The 22,038-nt window shown below is 42.2% G+C and overlaps 1 protein-coding gene across 2 annotated transcripts in view; it reads right to left on the bottom strand.

Moving 5' to 3' along the window:
• Positions 1-22,038, bottom strand: part of bcr (BCR activator of RhoGEF and GTPase) — an 88,927-nt gene that overhangs the window by 5,371 nt on the left and 61,518 nt on the right. For both annotated transcript variants that reach the window (XM_037116495.1, XM_037116496.1), the window contains exons 5-21: positions 19,625-19,732; positions 17,099-17,159; positions 16,922-16,974; positions 16,390-16,530; positions 10,078-10,199; positions 9,615-9,780; positions 9,340-9,459; positions 8,977-9,052; positions 8,712-8,816; positions 8,338-8,412; positions 7,834-7,931; positions 6,895-7,026; positions 3,112-3,171; positions 2,654-2,763; positions 1,681-1,820; positions 977-1,111; positions 783-888 (exon numbers count right to left, since the gene is read on the bottom strand). In XM_037116495.1, the coding sequence (XP_036972390.1) occupies positions 783-888; positions 977-1,111; positions 1,681-1,820; positions 2,654-2,763; positions 3,112-3,171; positions 6,895-7,026; positions 7,834-7,931; positions 8,338-8,412; positions 8,712-8,816; positions 8,977-9,052; positions 9,340-9,459; positions 9,615-9,780; positions 10,078-10,199; positions 16,390-16,530; positions 16,922-16,974; positions 17,099-17,159; positions 19,625-19,732 (1,808 nt within the window). The remainder of the gene's footprint in view (positions 1-782; positions 889-976; positions 1,112-1,680; positions 1,821-2,653; positions 2,764-3,111; positions 3,172-6,894; positions 7,027-7,833; positions 7,932-8,337; positions 8,413-8,711; positions 8,817-8,976; positions 9,053-9,339; positions 9,460-9,614; positions 9,781-10,077; positions 10,200-16,389; positions 16,531-16,921; positions 16,975-17,098; positions 17,160-19,624; positions 19,733-22,038) is intronic.

Genomic DNA, 22,038 nt, shown 5'->3' with positions numbered 1-22,038 from the left:
TGTGCTGTGATTAAAAGATTCCAACGATGTTGTGTCCCCGTGTCTTTGAATGGTGCCGTTTCAAACAACCTTTACACATTTAACGAACAATGTGGTTGGACGACTTGTCATTGTATCTTAGTTGGAACTATTTTGGCTTTGAAATGTTGGTCGAACAAAAGAAGCAATTCAAAGGTGCGACCTTGGGCTCATGACAACTGAGATGTTTAAAAATTTGACATTTTATAACATGTAAAAGTAAAAAAAAAAAAAGAAGAAGAATGGACTTAATCATTTCTTATAACAGTGTGTAAAATACAAATTAGAAATGGTTTCCTCTCCATCTCCTGCTTGTCTGAATGTGTATTTGATTAAATAAATGTTCCTGATGCCGCGAGGTAACAGCGCACCCTGAATGGCAGGCTCTAACCTCGCACCGTCCATTTCACTCAAGCAATGCTTTTAAACAGATGCATCTGCACTGTTAGCGCTCACATAATGCTTTAAGCCTCATGTTATTCGAAATCACCATGGTAACCAGGAGACATCTTGCTGTTGCAGTTGAATAACATCCCATAGATGTGACCTAGGTGAACACTGCACACAACATGTTGATGAAGGTGCTCAGTCATCCAGGTCATGGTGATTCTGTATCGTAGGCAACTGACGCTGCACCTCTCATCCAAGGGGTTTCTTCAGTTCTAACTGGATACAGAACGAAGAAGCCTCTGTGTTGAAGGCTATAGAAGGCTATATGTTGTGTGTGTATCTACCATCGTGTGTGTGTGTTTACTTATTCTTACCTCTTCAGGTGATCCAATAGGAAAAGGAATGTGACCAGGTTGGGTTCAGGCAGTGACAGCAGTAAGTTCAACATACAGCTCTCTTTGGCAACACTATCAGACAGGGCTGCAAAGAAGCAAAGGAGGTTTTTTTCACATATGCTGCAAATGAAGGACTTTTACAGCCTGGTTAGCTCTTTTCAATAGTAACTTACTAATGCCGCCTGCAAAATTGGGGTAGAGCTCATCAGTGAAGAGTGGTTCTGGCAGCTCTCTGAAGTATAGCTTCAAGGTCCCAGCGATGGCATTGACGTCCATCTCGCTCATCATCACTGACACATCTTTGTGATCTATGGGAGAGCGATGACAGTGACATCAAAAATGGGGGCAATGACAAAGGGGAAGGATGAGACAGGGGAACACCTGGGCACAAGCAGCAGTTGCCATGCGTCTTCGTTTTCAGCATCTCATCAGAATTGCAGTCCAGTACACGCATTGATACATTCACAGTTAGCGCACACAAAAAAAAATGCAAGTTCATAAGGAGTTAGTTTAGAAATCTTGTTAATCAGAAATGATGCCTCAAACCCACAGTCAGACATAGAGCTACAAAAATGATCACCTGATCAACAGAAATAGAAAGACTAGAAAAGGGTTTCCTTCAGGCGACGGCCAATATATTGTCTCAGCCTTCTTTCCTAGAAATGCACGGCCATGAAATGCATGGAGATGTAAAAAACAATCTCTACATTGTAAATATTGTATTGTAACAAAATACTGGATCTTAAATCAAGTCGACTGAATATACTGCTTACCATAACACACAAAGAGAATTTAACTGAAATATGGTCACATTGACTTGTTTAAAAGTGACAACAGCAACAACTAAAGACCGTGTGCAGATGAAGGCTGTACTCACTGGTGTCAAAGGCGGTCTTCAAGGCCTGAATGTCAGTGGCGACCCCTGATACTCGGTAGATGCCCACCTCCTCCATACCCCTCCTTTCAATCTCCTCAAGGCACTGCCGGACAATGTAGGGCACCTTGGAGCGTTCTCGCCTGGATGATCACCAACAAGCAGTTTATATGAGAAACACTCGAATACTGAATGAATGTTTTGTTTACAGAAATAAACCAGACTAACAGTTGTGTTTTGCATTGTTTTGATTACTGGAAGGGTTAGTAATGCCTCTGGTTCTTTGCCCATGTATCTGTTAAAATGTTTCATCTACAATGCTAATTGATTATTGCTGGCAAATCTAACAAGTGGGTTAGACTTGTTATCTTTAATCTTCATTAACGTCACTCATCAGCAACAACAGTGGCCACAAACACAAACATGTTGGTGCTTCTACTACATTCTCTCTCTTCCCTCCCAACTGTCTCCCTACAGCCTCTTCCTACCTCCTTGAAGATGGAAATTAAGGCGGCAAAGTTTTCACAATAAATGAATATTTATATCTGAAGTCTCTTTGACCTTCATTACATCTGGAATAAACAGAAAGCAAAGGCTGGCTGGAAGGAAGGAAATCAAAAAATATTCTTATCAATCGTCTAAAACATGCAACATTCTGGATGAAGTGTTTATGAAGAGCCTGCTGATAAGATGCTGATAAGAATAAGACAGTAACGATTTGTCTATGTCCAAAAAATAAAACAAATAAAAATCAACAGCCTAACATTGTGGGCTGAGAGGAAAGAATCAAAGAAATTATCACTTGATAAAAGGACAAGGGGACTAGAATCGAGCCCTGGGGAACACCAGTGTAGAATACAAATGCACTTTATGCCTGATAGACTGATAAAAGCAAGGATAACTGTTTGAAAGGTTAATGATACAAGTGACCTGACGATCAACCTATAATCAAGTAGGCGTTTAAATGTGAACTCACTTGGTCACTGTTGAGATCTTGACCCCGAACACACCCATGGGTTTCCGTGAGGGCATCCTCTTCAGGCTGAACTCTCGGCTGGTGAACTTCATGGAAAGTTTAACCTCGATCTGACACGGGAAGAAAGGACTTAACGTCAAAACAGTTTTACAGAGTGAGATGCCAATCTACAAGCCTAGAATCCATCTGCAATAGCTTCCCATGATCTTGAGGAAATCCTGCCATGTTAAAACCAGATGTAGATTTCACAGAGAAATCAACTGCTGAATCACATCCTGGAAAAACTGTTTTCTCATTTTGACCGCTGCTTTACAACATACGTGAGGCTGTGTTGGAGCGATCTAACAGTGACACCTAATATGAGTATGCTTATAAAAAAGCTCAACTTTTGAACATGAGGGGAGGAAACATTCACAGGAATGAACTCTGAAAAGGTATGACTAATGTGATCGACTCACCCCGTTCATGGGAATTACTGTTCTCTGCCAGTCTTTGCCTTGGAGACTCTGAGGGTCAAGCTGGGGGAGGACCAAGACAATACATGTGAGCATAATATTCTATTTAATCTGAATTTAAGAGACATTTCACATATATTAACACAACTGAACCTTCAAATAATACAATAGGACTACACATTGTTAAGATCTCCATTAGCCCTAAAGCAGTAGAGGTGCTGGTTCGGAGCCAGTGCCTACTCTGGAACCAGTTCTTCGCTATTCGACAGCCACAGAACTGGCTCTCAGCCAGGACAACTGGTTCCAGAGTGACACCATCACTACCCCCTTTGCTGGTCTAGAACAAAGAACCGTTTACACCAGGGGCTGGAGGCGGGCTTATCGTGACCAAAGACCAACTAAAACCAATTAACACCAGCGTTTTTATAAACCAGAGGTAGTGCACCATATTCTGACGCACCCGCAGGAGAATAAACAAAAGATTCTCACTAGGACCAGTCATATTTGGGTGCCAGTGTGCCAACAGACGAACAAACAAAAAACAAATTCATGTAGAAGACTTTTGTTTTGTCTTCTTCCCTGCCCCATTAATCATCTTATGGCCCTTCAGATTCATCTAGTGGATCCTAAAACAGGGAACCGCTTGGCAACTACCTAACTGTGTAGAAGTTAGTAGTATAGTAGTTGAAATCAGCCCCTCCTCTACCAGCTGTAAAACACTGCTTATGTATTGATGTATCTGTACGAACGATGTCAGATAATGTCAGATATTATCTTGTATCACTTACAGGTGACATTTTACTTAGAACCACTACATTCACTGTGCTACTTACTTCTGCCACTTCACATCTGTGCATCAGTTGGCAGGATACGTAATAAATAAAGCTTAAATTGATTTATAATGTATCTGACCGTCTTCTCACGGACTGCTGCAGCTATATGCATTATGAATGTTTATGTTGTAAAGATTAGGTTATCTTTACATACTGCTGTCCTACATATTGTATGCACAGCTCAGTTATGTCAACATAGCAGTGCATTCATTTATCAATACATTAACAGCACAAATCTTCCCACCATCATCTTGGAATGTTTTTTTAGCGGTGGTTTGTTATTATGCAACATCCCTCTGCTGCATTTTTACGGACATAATAAACATATCTGTTGAAAGACATCATAATTCACACCCAAACATGCACAAACACACTCAAATCTGAGGAGTCATGCCAGCTGGGGCAATAAAATGTGGGTGCACGCACAGATACTCACACACATCCGACACCATGAAACAAACACACACACAGCGTACTGTAAGTTGGATGTTTACCTAGGCTAAGGCCCATCTGGTTGCGTGCGAAGCTGGATCATATTTCTCATAACTGAATCTTCCAATGCTCAGAGTGCTCTTTGGTTTGAGCCGTTTATCTACAAAGAATTATGCTGCACTAAAAACAGCAAAGCCCCAAGAGCTCCTTTTGCTTCCTGATAAAATGCATTAAAAGCTCAAGTTTTTGGCCATCAAATTTGATTTTATCTTCTACGGCTTGGATGGAGGTCGAGTGAACCCTGTGCTGTTTAACAACAGACATTTTTCCAAAAAATGCACTAAACCGCAGAAAAAGTTGAAATGAAGGCAACAGTATGAGGTGAGACAGTAAAGTAATGCTACTTAAAAAACATTTTGACACCACAGTCAGATAATCAAGTTGTTGATGAGGCCTATGATTTGTACGGTTAAAAGTAATTTTCTGCCTTAAAGAATCAAGAAGTTGTTTTAATTAAGAAAGAGTGAGGTAAAGAAGCAGACGGACAGTGAGGGAAGGTAGAGGGGTATGACATGAACAAATGGATCGATCCTGGCAACTTTGCAGTTATATGACATGTGCTTCGACTGTTTGGCGACCAAGTTGCTCCAAAGACAATTTGATATGAGATGGCTGTGCATGCTTAAGAAGCAAAGGGTCAGTGCGAGCGAAATAAATACTTGTATTTTTGCTAACAGGATAAATCTATGGAGCCCATACGATGACAAACAAAAAAGTGCATCACACTTTGCAAAGTTATAAAAGTGTTAATGTACAAATATAAAAACTGAGGATCAAAAATAGCATCATGGCATTTTTACTTTTTGGATAATTATTGTTCCTTTTGTTCACCGTGACTTTTGTCTCTAAATAAATGATTTATTGTAAGAGGAATATGACATTTCCAGCCTAATTTCTTGTTTTCTTATAACATTCTTTTCTTCATTTCTAGTGTAATATCGTAACCTCTATCTATTAATTTTTTCTGTATGTATGTATTTATGTTTGTTTGTTTGTTTTGTTTTGTTTGTTTAACAAGGATGGCCACCTAACATATATCTGCAGTCCCTGAGCAGGAGAAGGAGAATAACATCTCTGATAAGAATGTCATCTAAGTGAATAAATCAACAACAATCACACAAAACAGACGATGACAGAGAATAATGAGAAATCACATTCAAAATGTTAAAACTGTTTGGTGGGTAAACGATAAATTACGAACACCTGGATGGTTTGTTCGACTACCAACCACTCTGGCAAGTAAATGGTTATTTGTTCTGCTCCAAACGTTCATTTTGTTGGTAAATCAGTAAAACCGAACAGTAATCTGCTGGATTCATTCTACTGAAGACAGCAGTGTCAGTTTCTTGCTGCGGATTATTGAAAATCCTCCAGAGCGACTTTCTCACCAGTCTGGGTGGTTTGTTGTGAATGACATCATCTGTTGAGAAGCGATAATGTCACAGGATTTCCAGAAGAACCACCAGGTGGAGCATTGTGACTATGATTCATAGACAGTTTGGCAGACAGCGAGCAACAAAGGGACTTTTCCTGGTGTAGATTTGAACAAACTGTTCAGGACACTTCTTATATGAATCCAGTGTACACATGAAACAACATGAAGGTAATGTGACACCAATACATTCATCAGTCCTGTTTTAATGCTTTTGTGTTTTTCTGGCTTTTGTTTCAGTTTGTCCGCGAAAAACACAAAATAAAACATTACAGATCTTTGACACACTGAGAGAAGATCAATTTGTGTGTTTTTCTGGAAGGCTAAACAATGTTCAGCGGTGTCCAACCTCACACACATAGCAGCACACACACACACACACACACACACACGCCTGCCCTGCTGTGGGTGGAGGAGTAAATGCAGGAGGTTTGTTGGAGAGACTCGTGTTGCAGGCTAAATCTTTTCTGTCTAACCTGTGTCTTTGCTTTTCTCTCCGGTGATCCGCTGAGTGACACTTGGCATTATCCTGCAGGCAGGCGTCGTCTTGGCAACCTCATCACCTGCTATCTAGATCTGCTATCAACCACCGATCAGTCTGTTTCACGGCCAGACTGCTCAGGATAGTGTCAGTGTTGTTTTTTTGTTTTTTTTTTTCCCAGAGCATTATCAGGATTTTGGCACTTTGTCGTATTGATGTTATTTTCAAATATGTAGGGTGGCACTGCTGTTACTCGATAACTATTATCGACCCACCACCGTGACCAAACCTGGCAATGCAGTGATAGCTCTATGGCATGAAAAAAGAATGTTTTGATATTTGAATATCTCGCAAACCGCAATTTCTCCTCAACTTACCAAAACCCCGACCCATCTGTTACATAAGAGGGCAATTAATCTAATCAGCCAATTTTGACATCATGAGCAATAATTTGAATTTCATGCTTTGCGGCAGCGGTGGTGACATAACTGCCGATCAGTAATGAGTCGTGGTGGTGGTGGTGGTGGGGGGATGACGTCATGTCTTACCGGGATCTGTCCTTTCCCCATGATGCGGTCTGTGCTCTCTCCATCCTCTTTGTTCTGCTTGGTCTTGTTGTAGCACTTCTCGTAGCAGAGCAGCCTCAGGGTCTGAGAGCCCTCCAGGTCAATCTCAAACTCCTGAGTGGGAGGCAGAAAAAAAACAATCGTAGGGGTGATTATTTGAGCAAAAATTGACACAGGAATAAGAACAAGCGTGATCATAAACATCCATCGTACACTTTAATCCAGACATCCCACCACAGCTGACCAACCTTCCCTGTAATTATGTACAGCGCTCCGCTGCAGATGTTTTGCACATTGTTCTGAGGCCTGCACTGCGTTGGTTCACTTAGCATTAGGACAGATGTGAGTCATCACCAGCAGCCCCTCATTATCTGATATTATTTCCACTTTGCTGGGCAAAAAAACTCCTCAAAGAGTCCTTCGGGTCCACGGTGGAAAAGAACTCTGCAGCAGATGAACCGACCCGCTGATTGTGACTCAAAGCTCTTCTTCGTCTGTAGTGCTAACCTCCAACGTCCAGCTGTGTCATTAATGCATTTATGTTTATGCCTATATGCATATGTTTGCTACATGTTTGCAGGGGCTGCAGCTGCTCTGTAAAGCTTCTGTAAGACATTTTAACTCAAAGATGGACAGCAAACTGATTACAGGACCAGATGTCAGAGTCAGTGCATGTTAAAGAAATAAACATACTAATACGAAGCAACCAATGAAGGATGTTGAGCACAGTGGATACAACACTTTTGGGAATATTCAAATCTGATGAACCCGTGCAGGGACTAATTCCAACTTTTTATTTTTTTAAAAAGGCCTCCAGGATGCAACACTGACAATTAAAGGTCGTGTTTGATTCATTTAAACGTAATATCACGACAGACCCTGCAGGGACATGTGTGGTTTGCTTGATTCGTTTTCTCTTACCTCGTTCCATTTGGGCTCAGTAGTGTATCGGTACACTCTCGTCTTAGCTTTGTTTGAAAAGAAGCCAAAGGAATCCACCTCCAATGTGCAGTAGAGATCTGACCAAGACGAGAGATGATTGAAAAAATATTACTTGTACTGCATATGGCTGTTGAAGAGGTCTTTGTGAATGCATTACATGAGCAATTGAATTAACTAAATGTGAGATGTCATCTCCAGAAAGCAATTAACGAATGAGTCACGTTAAGTTTGTCAAAATGTTTCAAACATAGGTCTCCAGGCATGTGTTACGCAACCCAGTGAATACATCAAAGCAGCAGTTGTAGACACTAAAACATCTGACCAGAAACTTGAACATCAAACCAAGTAAAGTAATTCACGTCAGAGGGAAACACACAGCTGTGAAACACTGTTTCCCACTGCGCCACATTCACGTCAAATTAATTTTGCCTGATTATCTGCATTATCTGTTGTTTGCAGGGAGGCTAAAGGTGAGTGACTCACTCAAGCTCTGTTTGAGGCCGGAGGCAGAGTGGACGATTACATTCAGGAACCCGTAGAGACCGGGGGATTCGTCCTCTGGAAAAACAGTCAGTGAGCAGAGGGGGAAAAAAAAAAAAGACAGAGAGGAGGGGTTAGAAAAACATGCAGACCTCTGTTTGTTTTGGAACAGAATCAGACATGGAAAAAAACAGGCCTGTACAGTATAAAATATGTGGCTTTAACTTCTGTGTACTCACTATACCCATAATAATCACAATCAAGCAAGTGTGAAAGTGTAACCACACGTCGACACGTTATCATTTAATGCAGACTGTTCTGCTAAATCAGCTGAAGCATTTGAGTGCAACTTTAACATGCAAACATTAGCACCCTACCTTCTTTATTGATGCTAAGTGGTATGTGGTGGACGGTCTGCAGTTTGACGCAGGAGCTGGTCAACATTTGCAGCTCCATGGACGTCAAGGAGGATGTTTTAAAACCTTGAGGGAAGACAATAAATGTAGGCTGTAAAAGACGGTCCATGTATTGATTTCCCTTTGTTTTCATCACTTGATTGGTAGCTGTTATTGTACACGTATGCAAAGTTCTAGTATCCAGGATGTTTCGCAAATGGGAAATATCCATATATCCCAAACTTACATTTCTTCTGCTGCTCCTTGATCATCTCCCTCCACTCTGCACGTTCGTAGTCCGACGAAATGAGGAAACCGTAACTCTGAAGACAAATGCACAAAAAACGTGTTAATAAGAATCTTACAAGGGCCTCTAGCCAATGCTTATTACAAGGACCTTCGCATTAAGTGTGACTCAAGAAGGTCTAGCATGAAAGAGATCTAGGAATAATAATCTGTTGTACTGGAAATGAAGCAGAGGACAAGAATAAAGGTGGTAAAATAAGAAAAGCAGATACAGGGAGCAGCAGGAGGAGTGTGATGGGGTAGCACTGATGATGGGAAAGGACAATGATGAAACGGGGGCATTTAACATCGGAGGTCCTTGTACCTTGCCGCTCTTGTTGTAAACTCTGAGGGGCATGCTCGGAGACGTCAACAGGAGCAGAGACTCCTGCTCAGACAGCTTCTTCCTGAGACGGTCGATAACTTTGGAACCCTTGTTGGCTCTCTGAAATCACAGAGGTGAAAATGTTCGTGTGTGGGGGAGGGAAAAACTACCTTGATCACCTTACAATGGCTAGAAAAAATCCCAGCCGACGAACACAAAAAATGCAGTGTTGTCAATGAGAGTTTATTTAGTGAAACTGTGCATATCAACGCTACCTTCTCCCTCTGGATCTCACTGCGGAGGTGGGAGATCTTGACCTTCATGGCGTCTAGCTCTTCGTCTGGGACCTGGGGGATGGTAAGTGGCTCGGCCTCCTCTGGGCCCTGGAAGGTCAGGTCAGTCAGGGGGATGTACCACTTACTGTCATACTGCTGGTTTTTACTGCAGGAGGTGACAGGGAAGGACGGGTGACGATGGATAAAAGATGTGAAGAATGTGACACGAGACAGCAGAAAAAGGGGAAAAAATAGAACAATTCAGAAGAAGGTTAATAATTATTCAATTTTAACTTGAAATTTGAATCAGTGACTACCAGATAGTGAGGACGTCTCTGTGTTATAAATGTTAATCTACAGCCATGTTGTAATGATACAGTGGAAATCTTACGGAACTCAGGTCTCACGGTGGGATTCTCTCTGAACAATAAGTGCTGATTTGACCGACATTATAGTGTCTTACCCTCCGATCTGTTTCTTCAGTTTGGCGCAGAGCAGCAGATCGGTGAAGAGGAAGACGTGCCGCAGCTTCCTCGCTCCCTCCACCAACTCCACCATGAAGCTGTCCCTCAGAAGCTGGCGGTTCTGCAGGAAACAACAGAAAAGGATGGTGGGGGTCGGTGACACAAAGCTTTTGGTGTCGATAACTCAGCTTTTGGCGATCAGGATATGAGAGAGACATACTTATGAGCTGTCACGGGGTGTGGTGGACTTAACTCCATCGTCAAAAATGTCATCTTGTCTCGATCATCAGTGAGAACAGCTCAGGAGCTCAATACAAACCAAATGATCCCCCAAGATTGTGGAGGGTTACACATTTAATGGCAGTGGTTCATCTAATGACCTGGTCAATATGAATCTGTCATATTCTAGCATTAATCTTCAATTCACAGGACACAGAGGAATGAATGACGTAACGGTAGCACAGGAACGAGTGTTGTTTGGAGCTCTGGGAATTGTCACTGATGTCAGACTATGTAATGAGATGCGTAATGCCGCCATCTGCCAAAAGGGGGCAGTAATGCCATTGTACAAATGAGACAACAGATTTACAAGAATGGAGTGGAACAAGAATGGGAAGCAGACGAACATCAAACCACAACTTAATAGTAACAGTTCACTTTTATGTGCTCATAACCTTGGAATTGCTTCTATGTAACACAGTAAGGAGAGGAGAGGCTTACTGTAAAATATGAGAGAATAAAATACAATCATTCAAAAGTATTTGAACTCAGACAGCAGATCTATTAAGAAATGGACACTCCTTGTAGTTTTATTTTTGCCCTTGCTTTTAGCCTTTTGATTGAATGAAACAAGGATGAGAACACGGTGCTTGATTTTAATCACTCTTCAGGATGATTTCACCTATTCATTTGAGGTGAACCTGATAATTTGTTTAAATTCTAATAAACAAATTCAGTGGGGTCAAACTTTGGAAAAGATATACTGGAATGACAAGTATTAATGAGTGAGCACTGCTAGCTGACAACATTTGGGTCAACATTCCCAATATGCACGCATGAAGGATTTTACAGTCCATCTACCGCCAACATCTGCTAAAAACGGATAACATAAACAAAATCTATGTCTCCTCTTCCTTCCTACTCTCTTCAATATTGTTTCAGGGGCCACACCGCCCCCCCCACCCCACCCCTCAAAACCTACTCAACCCTCACAACTCCCTGGCAGCAAGGCCATGAAGCATGACATCACGCTCGTACAGAGCCAATCACGTCCCTATCTTCATTCTCTGTGCCCTCCCCCTCCTGTCTCCTTCCTCCTCCTCCTCCTCCTCCTCCCCCCTCCATCATGACCACACAGTTACTGTCACCGCCAGGACACACTGAAGTGGAGCCGATGCTTTCTGCAGGAGAGGTTCGTGCGCTTACGAAACCTGACTGGACATCTGCTGGGAAAGAGGAGGATCATGCTGTGTCACTCGATGTTGATTGAGAGGGCGAGGGGAGGGTGACGAAGACGGGAGAGAGACAAACGGGCATGGGAGAGAGAAAGTGAAAAGTGGACGGAGAACGGAGAGGAGAGGAGAAATGAGAGAGTCAAACTAGCCCCCCGATTGCATTCCACGGTTTCTTTCTAAAGATGCTAAACCATGTGACTTGTCACCAAAGCAGCTCCACTGCTGTAATCCATCCCGTCATGCACATGAATTCGCAAGCACACATGAAGTTCTTACTGCGTGGCAAGCTATGATCCTGAAATAAGGATCTAATAGAAGTCTAATTCCCACCGGTGGATATAATCATTCATAACCAGCTAGATAATGAAGCCTGAGACGATGACGGCCTGTGATAGATAACTTCCAGATGACTTGCTCGCTTGTCTATCCGGGATGTTTCTCTCGTGGCAACTGGGATGCTACATCTGTCAGAACACACAAGACAGCTTCCTCGCTTCCTCTCCCCTCTGGCACTGATGTGATTTTCTTATGCAGTTTCTGTAGTTAGAGCCTCTGGTAAATATTTAGTGTACACGTTCATCATTCAGTCACCATCATCAGGTTTTGGGACTTCGGTGCCAAACGGTGAGAATGGCACATCTACGAAGTTGTTCTACATGTAACATAATCCCCCCCGAGGATGTTTTTTTTCTAGCTAGAATATAAAACGAGGCTCCATCTCGCCTCACTTCTGTCAATCTACATGCTGTCATGTCAGTCTATATTTAGGACGTGGGCTGTACAGTAGCTGGAGTGAGACATTGGTCACACCGCTCCTCTTACATTTTGGCATAGCACTAGACAGAAAATACGAGGAGTACTGGATCTTAAGCTATATTGTGAAGCTATCCATGCATATTAAAAGCACCAATGATGTGGACAGCGTGATATGACCACGGATTTGTGGTTTAAAGGGCATTAACTCCACTGGCAATTACATACAGTACAGTGCAGGGATTAAACTTTCACAAAGAAATAACAGGAACAAGACCAACAGCTCTGTTTTGCTGTTTCACAGCTTTGAGTTGGATGGTAACGTCAGCATGCTAACACGAACCCCCTCGTGACAACGGTAACATGTTGATGTTTTGCAGCTTTTACGTTTACCATGTCCACCATCTTTGATAAGCATATCATCATGCTAACATCTACTAATAAACTGCTGTAAGGAATGAGTCCTAAAACCAACAAATAAGTTAGCATTTTTGCTAACCTCAGGCTGTATTCCCCTCTTCTAACTTTCTTCTAAACCTTTGACAGAGTTACTGCACCCAGTCTAACAGCCTGATTTGCTGTCCCAACTAGTGGCGACAATCTCCATGTGTGCATCAGTGACGTAGCACGCATGGTACCACTTGACATCACAGTTGGCTGTGGTGACTGCTACAACAGACCCCACCCGACCACACCTAGCTATGCTGTTGGATGTGGTTCCGTGGGTTGAAAGGTATACTGTAAATCTGCTGAACTTCAGAGGTCAGTGCAGCTGTGTCTTTCCCTCTATCCAAATTCTAGTGTGGAGCTGGTCTTTAATTATTTCTTTCTCTGCGTATTTCACCGTGTAGCTTAGAATCTTTGAAACTTACCAGCTTTGAAGTGACATTGTTATCCAACAAGCTGAAATCTCCTGGGATAATCATGACAAGTCAGCAGTAAATTCTTGGGATCGGACTAGAATACTTATCATTCAAGAGGCACAACAGTAGATTAGGATGGATTAGTACAGAAAAAAGTACCTGAACTGACAAACTACTAGCAGTGACTCCGATTACTCAGGGACTCAGATTAAAATGACAGGTCAGCACAATCACTCCACACAAGAGCTACCAGGTTTGTCCTTACATTCAGGTTTGTGAAGTTGACTTGAAATGACCTGCTGGGAAACTACATTGCCCATCAAGCCTTAATAATAGTCCTCCTTTCATTGATCTCATGAGATACAATAAAGGCAGGGATAACAGATAGATTAGGGATTTACAGGCCTCTAACTGTGTGGGAGTGAATGGGAATCATGTGGAGGGATAACGCATCTGTTAACCTGCTCATGCAAAACACACCCCTACCTTTAGACACTTATGTTCTTATTTAATTTCAAATTCATTGTTCCATTTTTGCACGTGGACATGTTCTCCAGTTAAGGCTCACCCCTACATCAGTAATCTGATGAATTTAAAAATGCGCTTACACTGCTGCTTCGCCCTGCTTCGGGGGAGCAGACACCCTCGACAGAACCAGCTGTCTCAGCGCATCAGATGACATTTTCATAATATCGAACAGCCAGTAGGAGAAAATGCGACTTTCTCCATCTCTTATAATAGCTGACCGGAACATCAGCAGCGCCGCTGTAGGAAGGAGAAGCGACGGGAGGCAGAGCAAGCTGACAGCACTGAACGCCGATTAAATATTGACCATCTCCTAGCTGAGAGCGTGTGCGAGAGTAATGGCATGAATCTACAAAAGATCTGTGTTTATATTTAGAATACATGCTTCAAGGGGTGTCTCTGTGGTTGTGTGTTGTAAAGCAATGTGTGTATATGAGGAGCAGTACACACACACACACACACACATAGTAGCATATTTTTCCCACAGCCAAACAAAGCAGGATGAGGAGGTGAATTGAGATTGAGGCAGTGCCGTCATTTGCATTTTAATTAAGCTGCTTCTGTTTGTCCCCTCCCCTCAACTGGTGGGGGCCGGGGGCCTCTGGGTGCCACTTGTGCTGCTCTGCTCCTGCATGCCTCCACTGAGCAAACCACAGGCTACTGTGTGCACATGGAGGGCAAGCACTCCCTCAGTCCTTTACTTTTCAGGTCAGATCATAAAATGAGCACTGTGGCCTGTCTCCTGTTGTATTACCTGTGCTATCCCATTGTTTCTGCATCATCGCCTCATCAGCACAATTAAATGGTGACGCCAGAGGAAGGCGCACGTAATCTGATAAATATCCTCTAGTGATGTCACCCAGTTGCACTGTGGGTAATGTTGGCACCAGGTTTTGGGAACCAGTCTTTTGGTCTGACATTGCACTCCTATAACACGTTTGAACTCATTATGGAGAGGTTAAAAACAAATTTAAATTGATGCAGAAGAAGCAGAGATTTGACCTTCTTTACTCCACATGTTCGTCTTCCTTTGCAAAACCTAGAGCCCACATTACCCATAATACTTAGCCACTGATTGACATCACCAGAGGCAACTCATCAGATTCCATGCACCTTCCTCTGGAGCCACAAAGGCTTAACAACTATTCTCAAATATTCAGTGAAGACCTGTGAACACACTTTAATGTGTAAAATTGGTGGAGTTCCCCTTCGAGTGCTTTGTCACTGTACCTGCTGTATAAATCAAATGAAGTTCATTTTGCATATACAGATCCTACAGGCACCCAATTTGTTTCACATGACAAATGATAATGAGGGACACTCCATTCCTTTCAACATGGACATCGTGTAGAAGCCTGAGTTCAGATTTAGCTTTCAGCAAAGCGTCTATTCAGGAGTTTGAGGTTGTGCTGACTTCGTACTTCACGCCTGCTACCTCAGATTATTTGACTGTTTTCTGAAATTGTAGCATCACAGCCACATCTTCTCCATTTAAAAGCGATTTAGGATTTATCAGCCTTTTAAGTGCCGATGTCCTCACCGAATGCAAGACCTCAGCGTCTCGACTTCCTAGGTGACGACAGTCTTTTGATGGCTGAAGCGAGGTTTATGTTGCAGCTCGGGTGGTGGAACGCAGACAAAAAACCTCAGGCATATTATATACTGTTTCTATGGGAAGGTACGATATAATGAGCCCCATCGATTTCCATGTGCTGCTTTCATGTATCCATGCTAAATATTTGATGACTGATGTGGAGGTCTGGACAGACTGGGATGGAACTGGGGGCCTGTGGGAGTATGGGGGGGGACTGTGTGTACGTGTGTGTATATGTTCAAAGGCAAACAAGAGAAAGAGTGAATGGAAACAGAGCATAGGACGGTGTGTGTGTGTGTGTGTGTGTGTGTGTGTGTGTGTGTGCAGAAAAGGGTGCAGTAATGACCCCCCTGTGAGCAGGAGGAGGAGCCGGCTCAGCCTTTTTTCGCTCGTTTGCTCCCACCCTCCGTTTATGAATAATTAACTTTGAATCTGCCAGTCAGAGCGGACCGGTGGCTCATTACAAGGCATTATGTACGGCAGTGTCACGCAAGCTATCAATCAAGAGGCATCCATTCATGTGCGTCAAGTCATCTCCGGGGATGGGAGCGACATTGGGGGGTAGACTGTGAGGGACTGTGTGTGTGTGTGTGTGTGTGTGTGTGTGTGTGTGTGTGTGTTAGGGGAGACTGGATGGATGGGAAGCCACAGGAGTGACGTAGAGCAAACACAGAATCACCCTCAGCCAGGCAACCCTGGTATGACCATATATGGGCATGGGCTCTGCTTTAGGCTGCAGATTGGTGGCCCCTGTACTCTCAATTGGCAGTGCCTTCAAAGTAATTTAGAGGGCGGGGCCGTGACGTCATCCTGCTCAATATCAGAGGTGCAATGATTTAAACTGATGATGATTTTACTATCATCTAGACTGCTTCTTGTATTACCTCGGGAAAGGTCGCAACAGAAAGTTCATGATATTTGATTTTTTGAAAAACACATTGAAATTCTCTCCTTGACGGTGCCGATGAGTTCAGAAATACATTACAAAGGCTGTTAGGAAAAATGTATTTTAAAAAAATAGAAAAAATAGGTGTTTAGGTATGAGGATGTGTTGAGAACTAGAGCTATACTGCTAATTATTGGTCTAAAGAAGAGCATGTCAACAGGGCATAAAACGCTCACCTCTCCCTTCTTGACCGTCATGGACTGGCGCCGGGGCGTCGACTCCTCGTTGATGCTGGACAGGAAGTTCTGGGAGATGCGCAGGGCGTCCTGCAGAAGCGGGTGGTCTGGGTGGCTGGTGGGCGTGTGTTTAAGCAAGTCCTGGGGTGCAGCAGCAGATAGTTACTGACAATTAATTTTAAAAGCAAAACAATTTAAAGTAACATTTTCTCAGTTCATATATTTTAATACGTTTTCATATATGCAATACATTTTGGTAACTGGTAATGGTAAATGGTAAACCTACATAAAAAGTCACATCTCTAATCTGCATGAGCTATTATTCTGAACTACAGTTGTTTCTCTTGAGCTGGGTACTGATGAAGATATTTTTGTATGTTTGCAAAAAGCTACATGTTTTGATCACCTGTTAAATGACTTCTAGGATTAATTTGTGAGCAACAGAGGCTAAAACACACCAGAACACAACTGTGATGCACCAGCATTAAGACATTTTGCTGCTTGAGCGCGTATTATTACTTTATATACTTACATGAAGTACCAATGTGCTGCGAGTCACTCTGTCCACCGGTTTATAAAGCAAAGCTGCACATAAAAATAGAGAGAAACCAGACTGAATTAGTATGTTTTATGTAATTGTTTTAATCTGTGTTATAATAATCTGAATATTTTCATAGGATTAAGTAAAAACTAGCATGGTGTGACTGACCCTCTAGAGAGTTCTTGGCTGTCTGGTCCTTTGAGTCCTTGGGGCTCCTCACCTTCAGGTTCTGTTTGGAGAAGCACAAAAAAAAAACAAAAAACACAGACCTTTAAATACCTGCTCGGTATGGTTAAGCGATTTGAAATCATAGTGATGTTATTATCCTTGCTCCAGCACTGAGGTCATCCACTTCCAAATTAATTATGCCATCCTCAGCAGCTTTTCCCCCCACCATCTTGCTCAGATGGCTCAGAGTCATGCATCATTACTTAGGCCATTAACAACCCTCGATGATGAATTCCCCGTCCCGTGTGTAGAGACCAGCCACGACGCTAACTGGTAGACCTCATAAAACATAGACGAAGACTGATGGTGTACCAGGAGCTGTCACATGCTTGAAAAAGATAGGAAGAAGAGGATGTGATACTTTTTAACACTAGACTTGTTTTTTCTTTTAAATTATCAAGATAACTAAGCTAATCAAATTAGAGGCAAGTGTTTGCTGTAATAAGATTTGAGCCTTCAAACTTGACAAATAACACTGTTGTGATTGCAATGACTAGTTTACGCCAGGGTCAATTTGGGTCTCAACTAGATTTAAAGTACGAGAGTAAGTGTTTTTAAATGTACTTTGTCTGAGATAAAACAAATTATCCTGAGCCCCTTGGAGCTGTTGGAGACTTGTGTTTGTGGATAAGATAAATGTACAAATTCATTACGCTGTCAAGGCTCATCTACAGCCTTTGCGGTGAGCTCATATTTTCCTGCTCGGCGACGAGAATGAGAACAAGCCCAAACTACAGAAAACACCAACAACCGTCCTCTCTCTGCATCGCTCCATTTCACTGTTGTACGTACATAAGCACAAACACATGGGCGCACACACACACACAAATTGCCTCTGGCTGCATTTGTGCGGAAATATTCAGCAGGACATTCAAATTTAAATGCAGGGAAATGATAAAAGCTGCGTGGGTGAATAATGGGAGAGCGTTTTGCAACTACAGTGCATCAGGGACAAAAACTGTTAAAGCAGTCAAGAAAAATCGACTCTTTCTACGTGACACCTCTCTGAATCTGTTCCTTTCCCTGATGACACACAATTTAACACTGTAGTAAATCAGACAATTGTCTTTGTTGGTTTTGTGTGACTAAGACACCCTTTCTCTCACAAACTATCCAGCTGGAGGAAGTATAGTGACACAAGATCAACTGTTTAAAGGGTAACTCCACCAATTCTAACACATGTAGTCACAGCTCTCAGCAAGTACTACTGCATATGTGAAGAAGTAGTATAAAGCCTTTTGTGGCTCCAGAGGAAGCTATACATGTATGTAACCTGATGAATTGCCTCCAGTGATGTCACTCACTACCTAGGTTGCACTGTGGGTAATGTAGGCTCTTTTTAAAAAAATTAATAAAAAGGGCCACATCTCTGGTTTTGCTGTATCAATTTGGATCATTTGTTTTCAAGCTGTCCCATAATGAGCCCAACGGTGTTATATGAGTTAGGACCAGCAGGATGCTTTTCAAAACCTGGGGCCTACATTACCCATAATGCAACTTAGCCACTAAGTGACATCACTGGAGGGCAATTTTTCAGATTACATCCAGCTTCCTCTGGAGCCACAAAAGGCTTTAAACTAGATTTCCCTTCCACATATCTAGTAGTACTATTCAAGGCCTTCAAGACACACATTAATTCAACATCCAGAGATAATATGAATCATGGGAGATACACTAGAGATCTACTGTACTGCACTACATGGTGACTTACAGCCTAAAAACATACTTATTGCATTCGGAGGACTATTTATTCAGGCAGGCATTCAGTTACTATACAATGTTTTTCAGCTCTTTTTGAGTGACTTTTATGTATCTGTCTTTTCTTTTACAGTCTTTTTCTCGCCTAATTTTTATTTTGTCCCTTTCTTGTTTACAGTAAAAGACTTATGACTGCATTTCATATATAAACAAAGATGGTATTTTTTGAAATTATTATTAAATGTGCTGTACTGGTAACACATTGACTGCATAGTTACAGCACAAAACTTATACTTTATTCTGTATTCTAACTCAAGAGAGAGTGGGAGGAGTACATCGCTGACCTGACACTTATCTTTCAGAGTATAGGCAGGAAAGTGTGGGAGTTCAACAAACAATCAAGTGTAATGTTGGTAAGAACTCGACTGAACCTGTACTCATTTTTAGCTAAATTAAATAAATAAAAAAAACTCTTCACATGAAAAAAGAAAGAAACTTGTGAAACTTACTCTGATAATTTGCTGGTATGCGGGGGGTCAAGTGTCTGACTGACTGATTTTACACGGTCGTAAAATGATCCCATAACTGAGAGATCCCAGTTTCAACGCCTGCTCCAGCTTTGAGACAGAAGCTGAACCCCTTACTGTTTGCTTTTTGTCCAATCTCCCCCCCCCACACACACACACATTTACAGTAAAGCCATTTACTCTCAGTAGAAACATGTATTTGTAGGCCTGCTTGGTGCTCTCGCTCCTCTTTCCTTCTTACCTCAGAGATTTCGGCAAACTGCGTGTTGGCCTGGCAGCACTTCTCCGCCGTCTCCACAGCCAGTTCATAGTTGTCCACGAACGCTCTGTAAACTCCGAGCTGGCTGGCCTGATGGACAGGAAAAAAAAAAACAGAGAAGGAATTTGAAGCTTACAATGTTATGCATGCAAACCTTTGAATCCAAATAGAAATGTTATAAAATGGTGGTAAACTCTTAAGCTGGCTTCCATACAGAAGAAATAAACAGCACTCTCTTTGCTATGAGACAGAACAGTTCGTTGTAAAGACAGGAAAGGCAATGAGACCGACAACAGTCTCTCAGTGTGAAGCTCAGATAACCAAGCACACTTGACAGTCCTCTTCACTACCTCCTTGTCTTCACTTCCAGCACTTCAACTTCATTCAAACTGCAACACTGCAGCTGCTCTTAACAAAACACTGAACTATTTCTCTAAAAAAAATAAGACTTTATTGTTGCTTTTCTTTATCTGACCTTCTGTTTTATATTACTGCCATCTGTTGTCTGTCTGGAAATCCAGTAAATAAAGTCTGAAGAAGAAGTTAAGGCTTTATTGATCCCTCGGAGGGAAATGAAGGCGCTGTAGCAGCACAAGGACAGAAAAAATACAGATAAACTAACAAATAGATGTACCGCCTATTATATTTCTTTTGTTTCAGATCGAGGGAACTTTTCTGTGTCACCCTATCCAAAATTCATGGAGTAGTTTCTCCATTAGATGTGGAGATTTGTATACGGGGTAACTTCACTAACTCCAACCTTAAGAACAGCCATGCTGAAAGGCTGACACATATTTTTGCTGGCCACTGCTTAAAAAAATGCATTGCATCAAAATAGAAATCAGATGTTCAGAATCCAAATTGGAATGTGGCTCTCTGAAAATCAGTAGCTGCTCCACATGGAGAAAAAAAACATGCATTGGCAGAGGAATAAGAGTGCAACATTTTACAAGATACAGCAACTCTTTCTTGGATTATATGGAAAACCTCTGATCGCAGTCTGATTTAGTCTTCCTGTATAGAGGATGTGCTTGACTACATGATCCTTGAGATGAGATGTTCTGTCTGGTCTCTCACCGTTTTGTTAATTTGTAGTTATGGTTGGCGGTGTCTACTTCATGTTGAATTTTGATTTGCTTGTTTGTCTTCTTGTCTTTTGCTTTTGCTGTCTGTTTCACGTGTTTGGTTTTGAGACAGCAATAACAGAATTTAAAAGGCAAGCAGTATACATATACCCACCATGTGCTGTACTGATGCTAATGATAAACTACTGTTGCAAATGAAGAGACACGTGGCGTGTCTAGTAGCAGCAAAACACCTGAAGTCCTAACATGTTTCTGTGATGTCAAGTCTTTTGTTTTACAAATAAAAGCGGCAAACTAATACCAAGGAAACAGCCAGACCAATGGAGACATAACTTAGCTCTCAACAATCAGTCAGAACAAACACTTTTGTCTCATCTGTTAGAAATTAGCGTCATTGTGAAAATGCTGAGTAGCATGACGACTTCACAAAGCAAAAAATGTCAACAGAGAGCTAAATGAAGTCCAACTAAACCTTTGCAGTGTGACTTTGAAAATGCTAAACTCTTGTAGTGAGATGAATAATCCTTGAAATATCATATGTGGTGCAGGAGATTCAGTCCAGTCATCTGCGCCTGAGAGACTGCGTGTGACTGACGGCGACAACAGCAGCAGCGTGTAACCACGGCGCTCCTCGCAGCAGCCCGGCCCGTTGCTGTGGCAACCAGCGAGACCTGCACCGTGCCGGGGTGAGTAATTAATAATTGGTGTAACGGAGGCTATGAAAGCACATTTAGGAAGCTGGATGGCTGAATAAAACTCACAGCAAACGCTGCCTGCCAACGCTACGATCCATCTTGACTGCGAACAAAAGGACAATCAATTCTCCTGAACAAAAGCCAGAGGAGGAGAGAGTACAGTGAGGATGGGCTTTGTGTGCGTAATGTGTGAGAGCCTCAGATGTGCAAGAGCTGGGCACACACACACACACGCATGCACACACGCACACACACACACACACACACACACACACACTTCTAAAAAGAATATCAAATACCAGAATATCTTACCTGAGAACACTGAATGAGTGTAGTGCATTAATTATTACCTTTACAGGATCTCATGACCTCGCTTTTTGCTATATTTCAGAGCTTTAAGCTCCATATGGGCCTGTGTGGAGCTTCAGTAATTTAGGCAGATGACTTTTGTCCCTTCCAGAGTCCAGACTTCAGGTTTATTACAACTTGGGTCACACTTTCGTAGCGCTGGCCGTCATTTTGAAATACCAGCATTGCGCGTACAATAGCGCTGAGCCTTGGGAAATGGCAACAGTTTGAGCTTGTAGGGCTGCAACTAATTATTTTTCATGTTCAA

Source organism: Acanthopagrus latus, chromosome 12 (assembly GCF_904848185.1).
Source record: "Acanthopagrus latus isolate v.2019 chromosome 12, fAcaLat1.1, whole genome shotgun sequence".
NCBI lineage: Eukaryota > Metazoa > Chordata > Actinopteri > Spariformes > Sparidae > Acanthopagrus > Acanthopagrus latus.
Note: the sequence above shows the minus strand (reverse complement) of the source record. Positions and strands in the feature narration are given on the sequence as shown.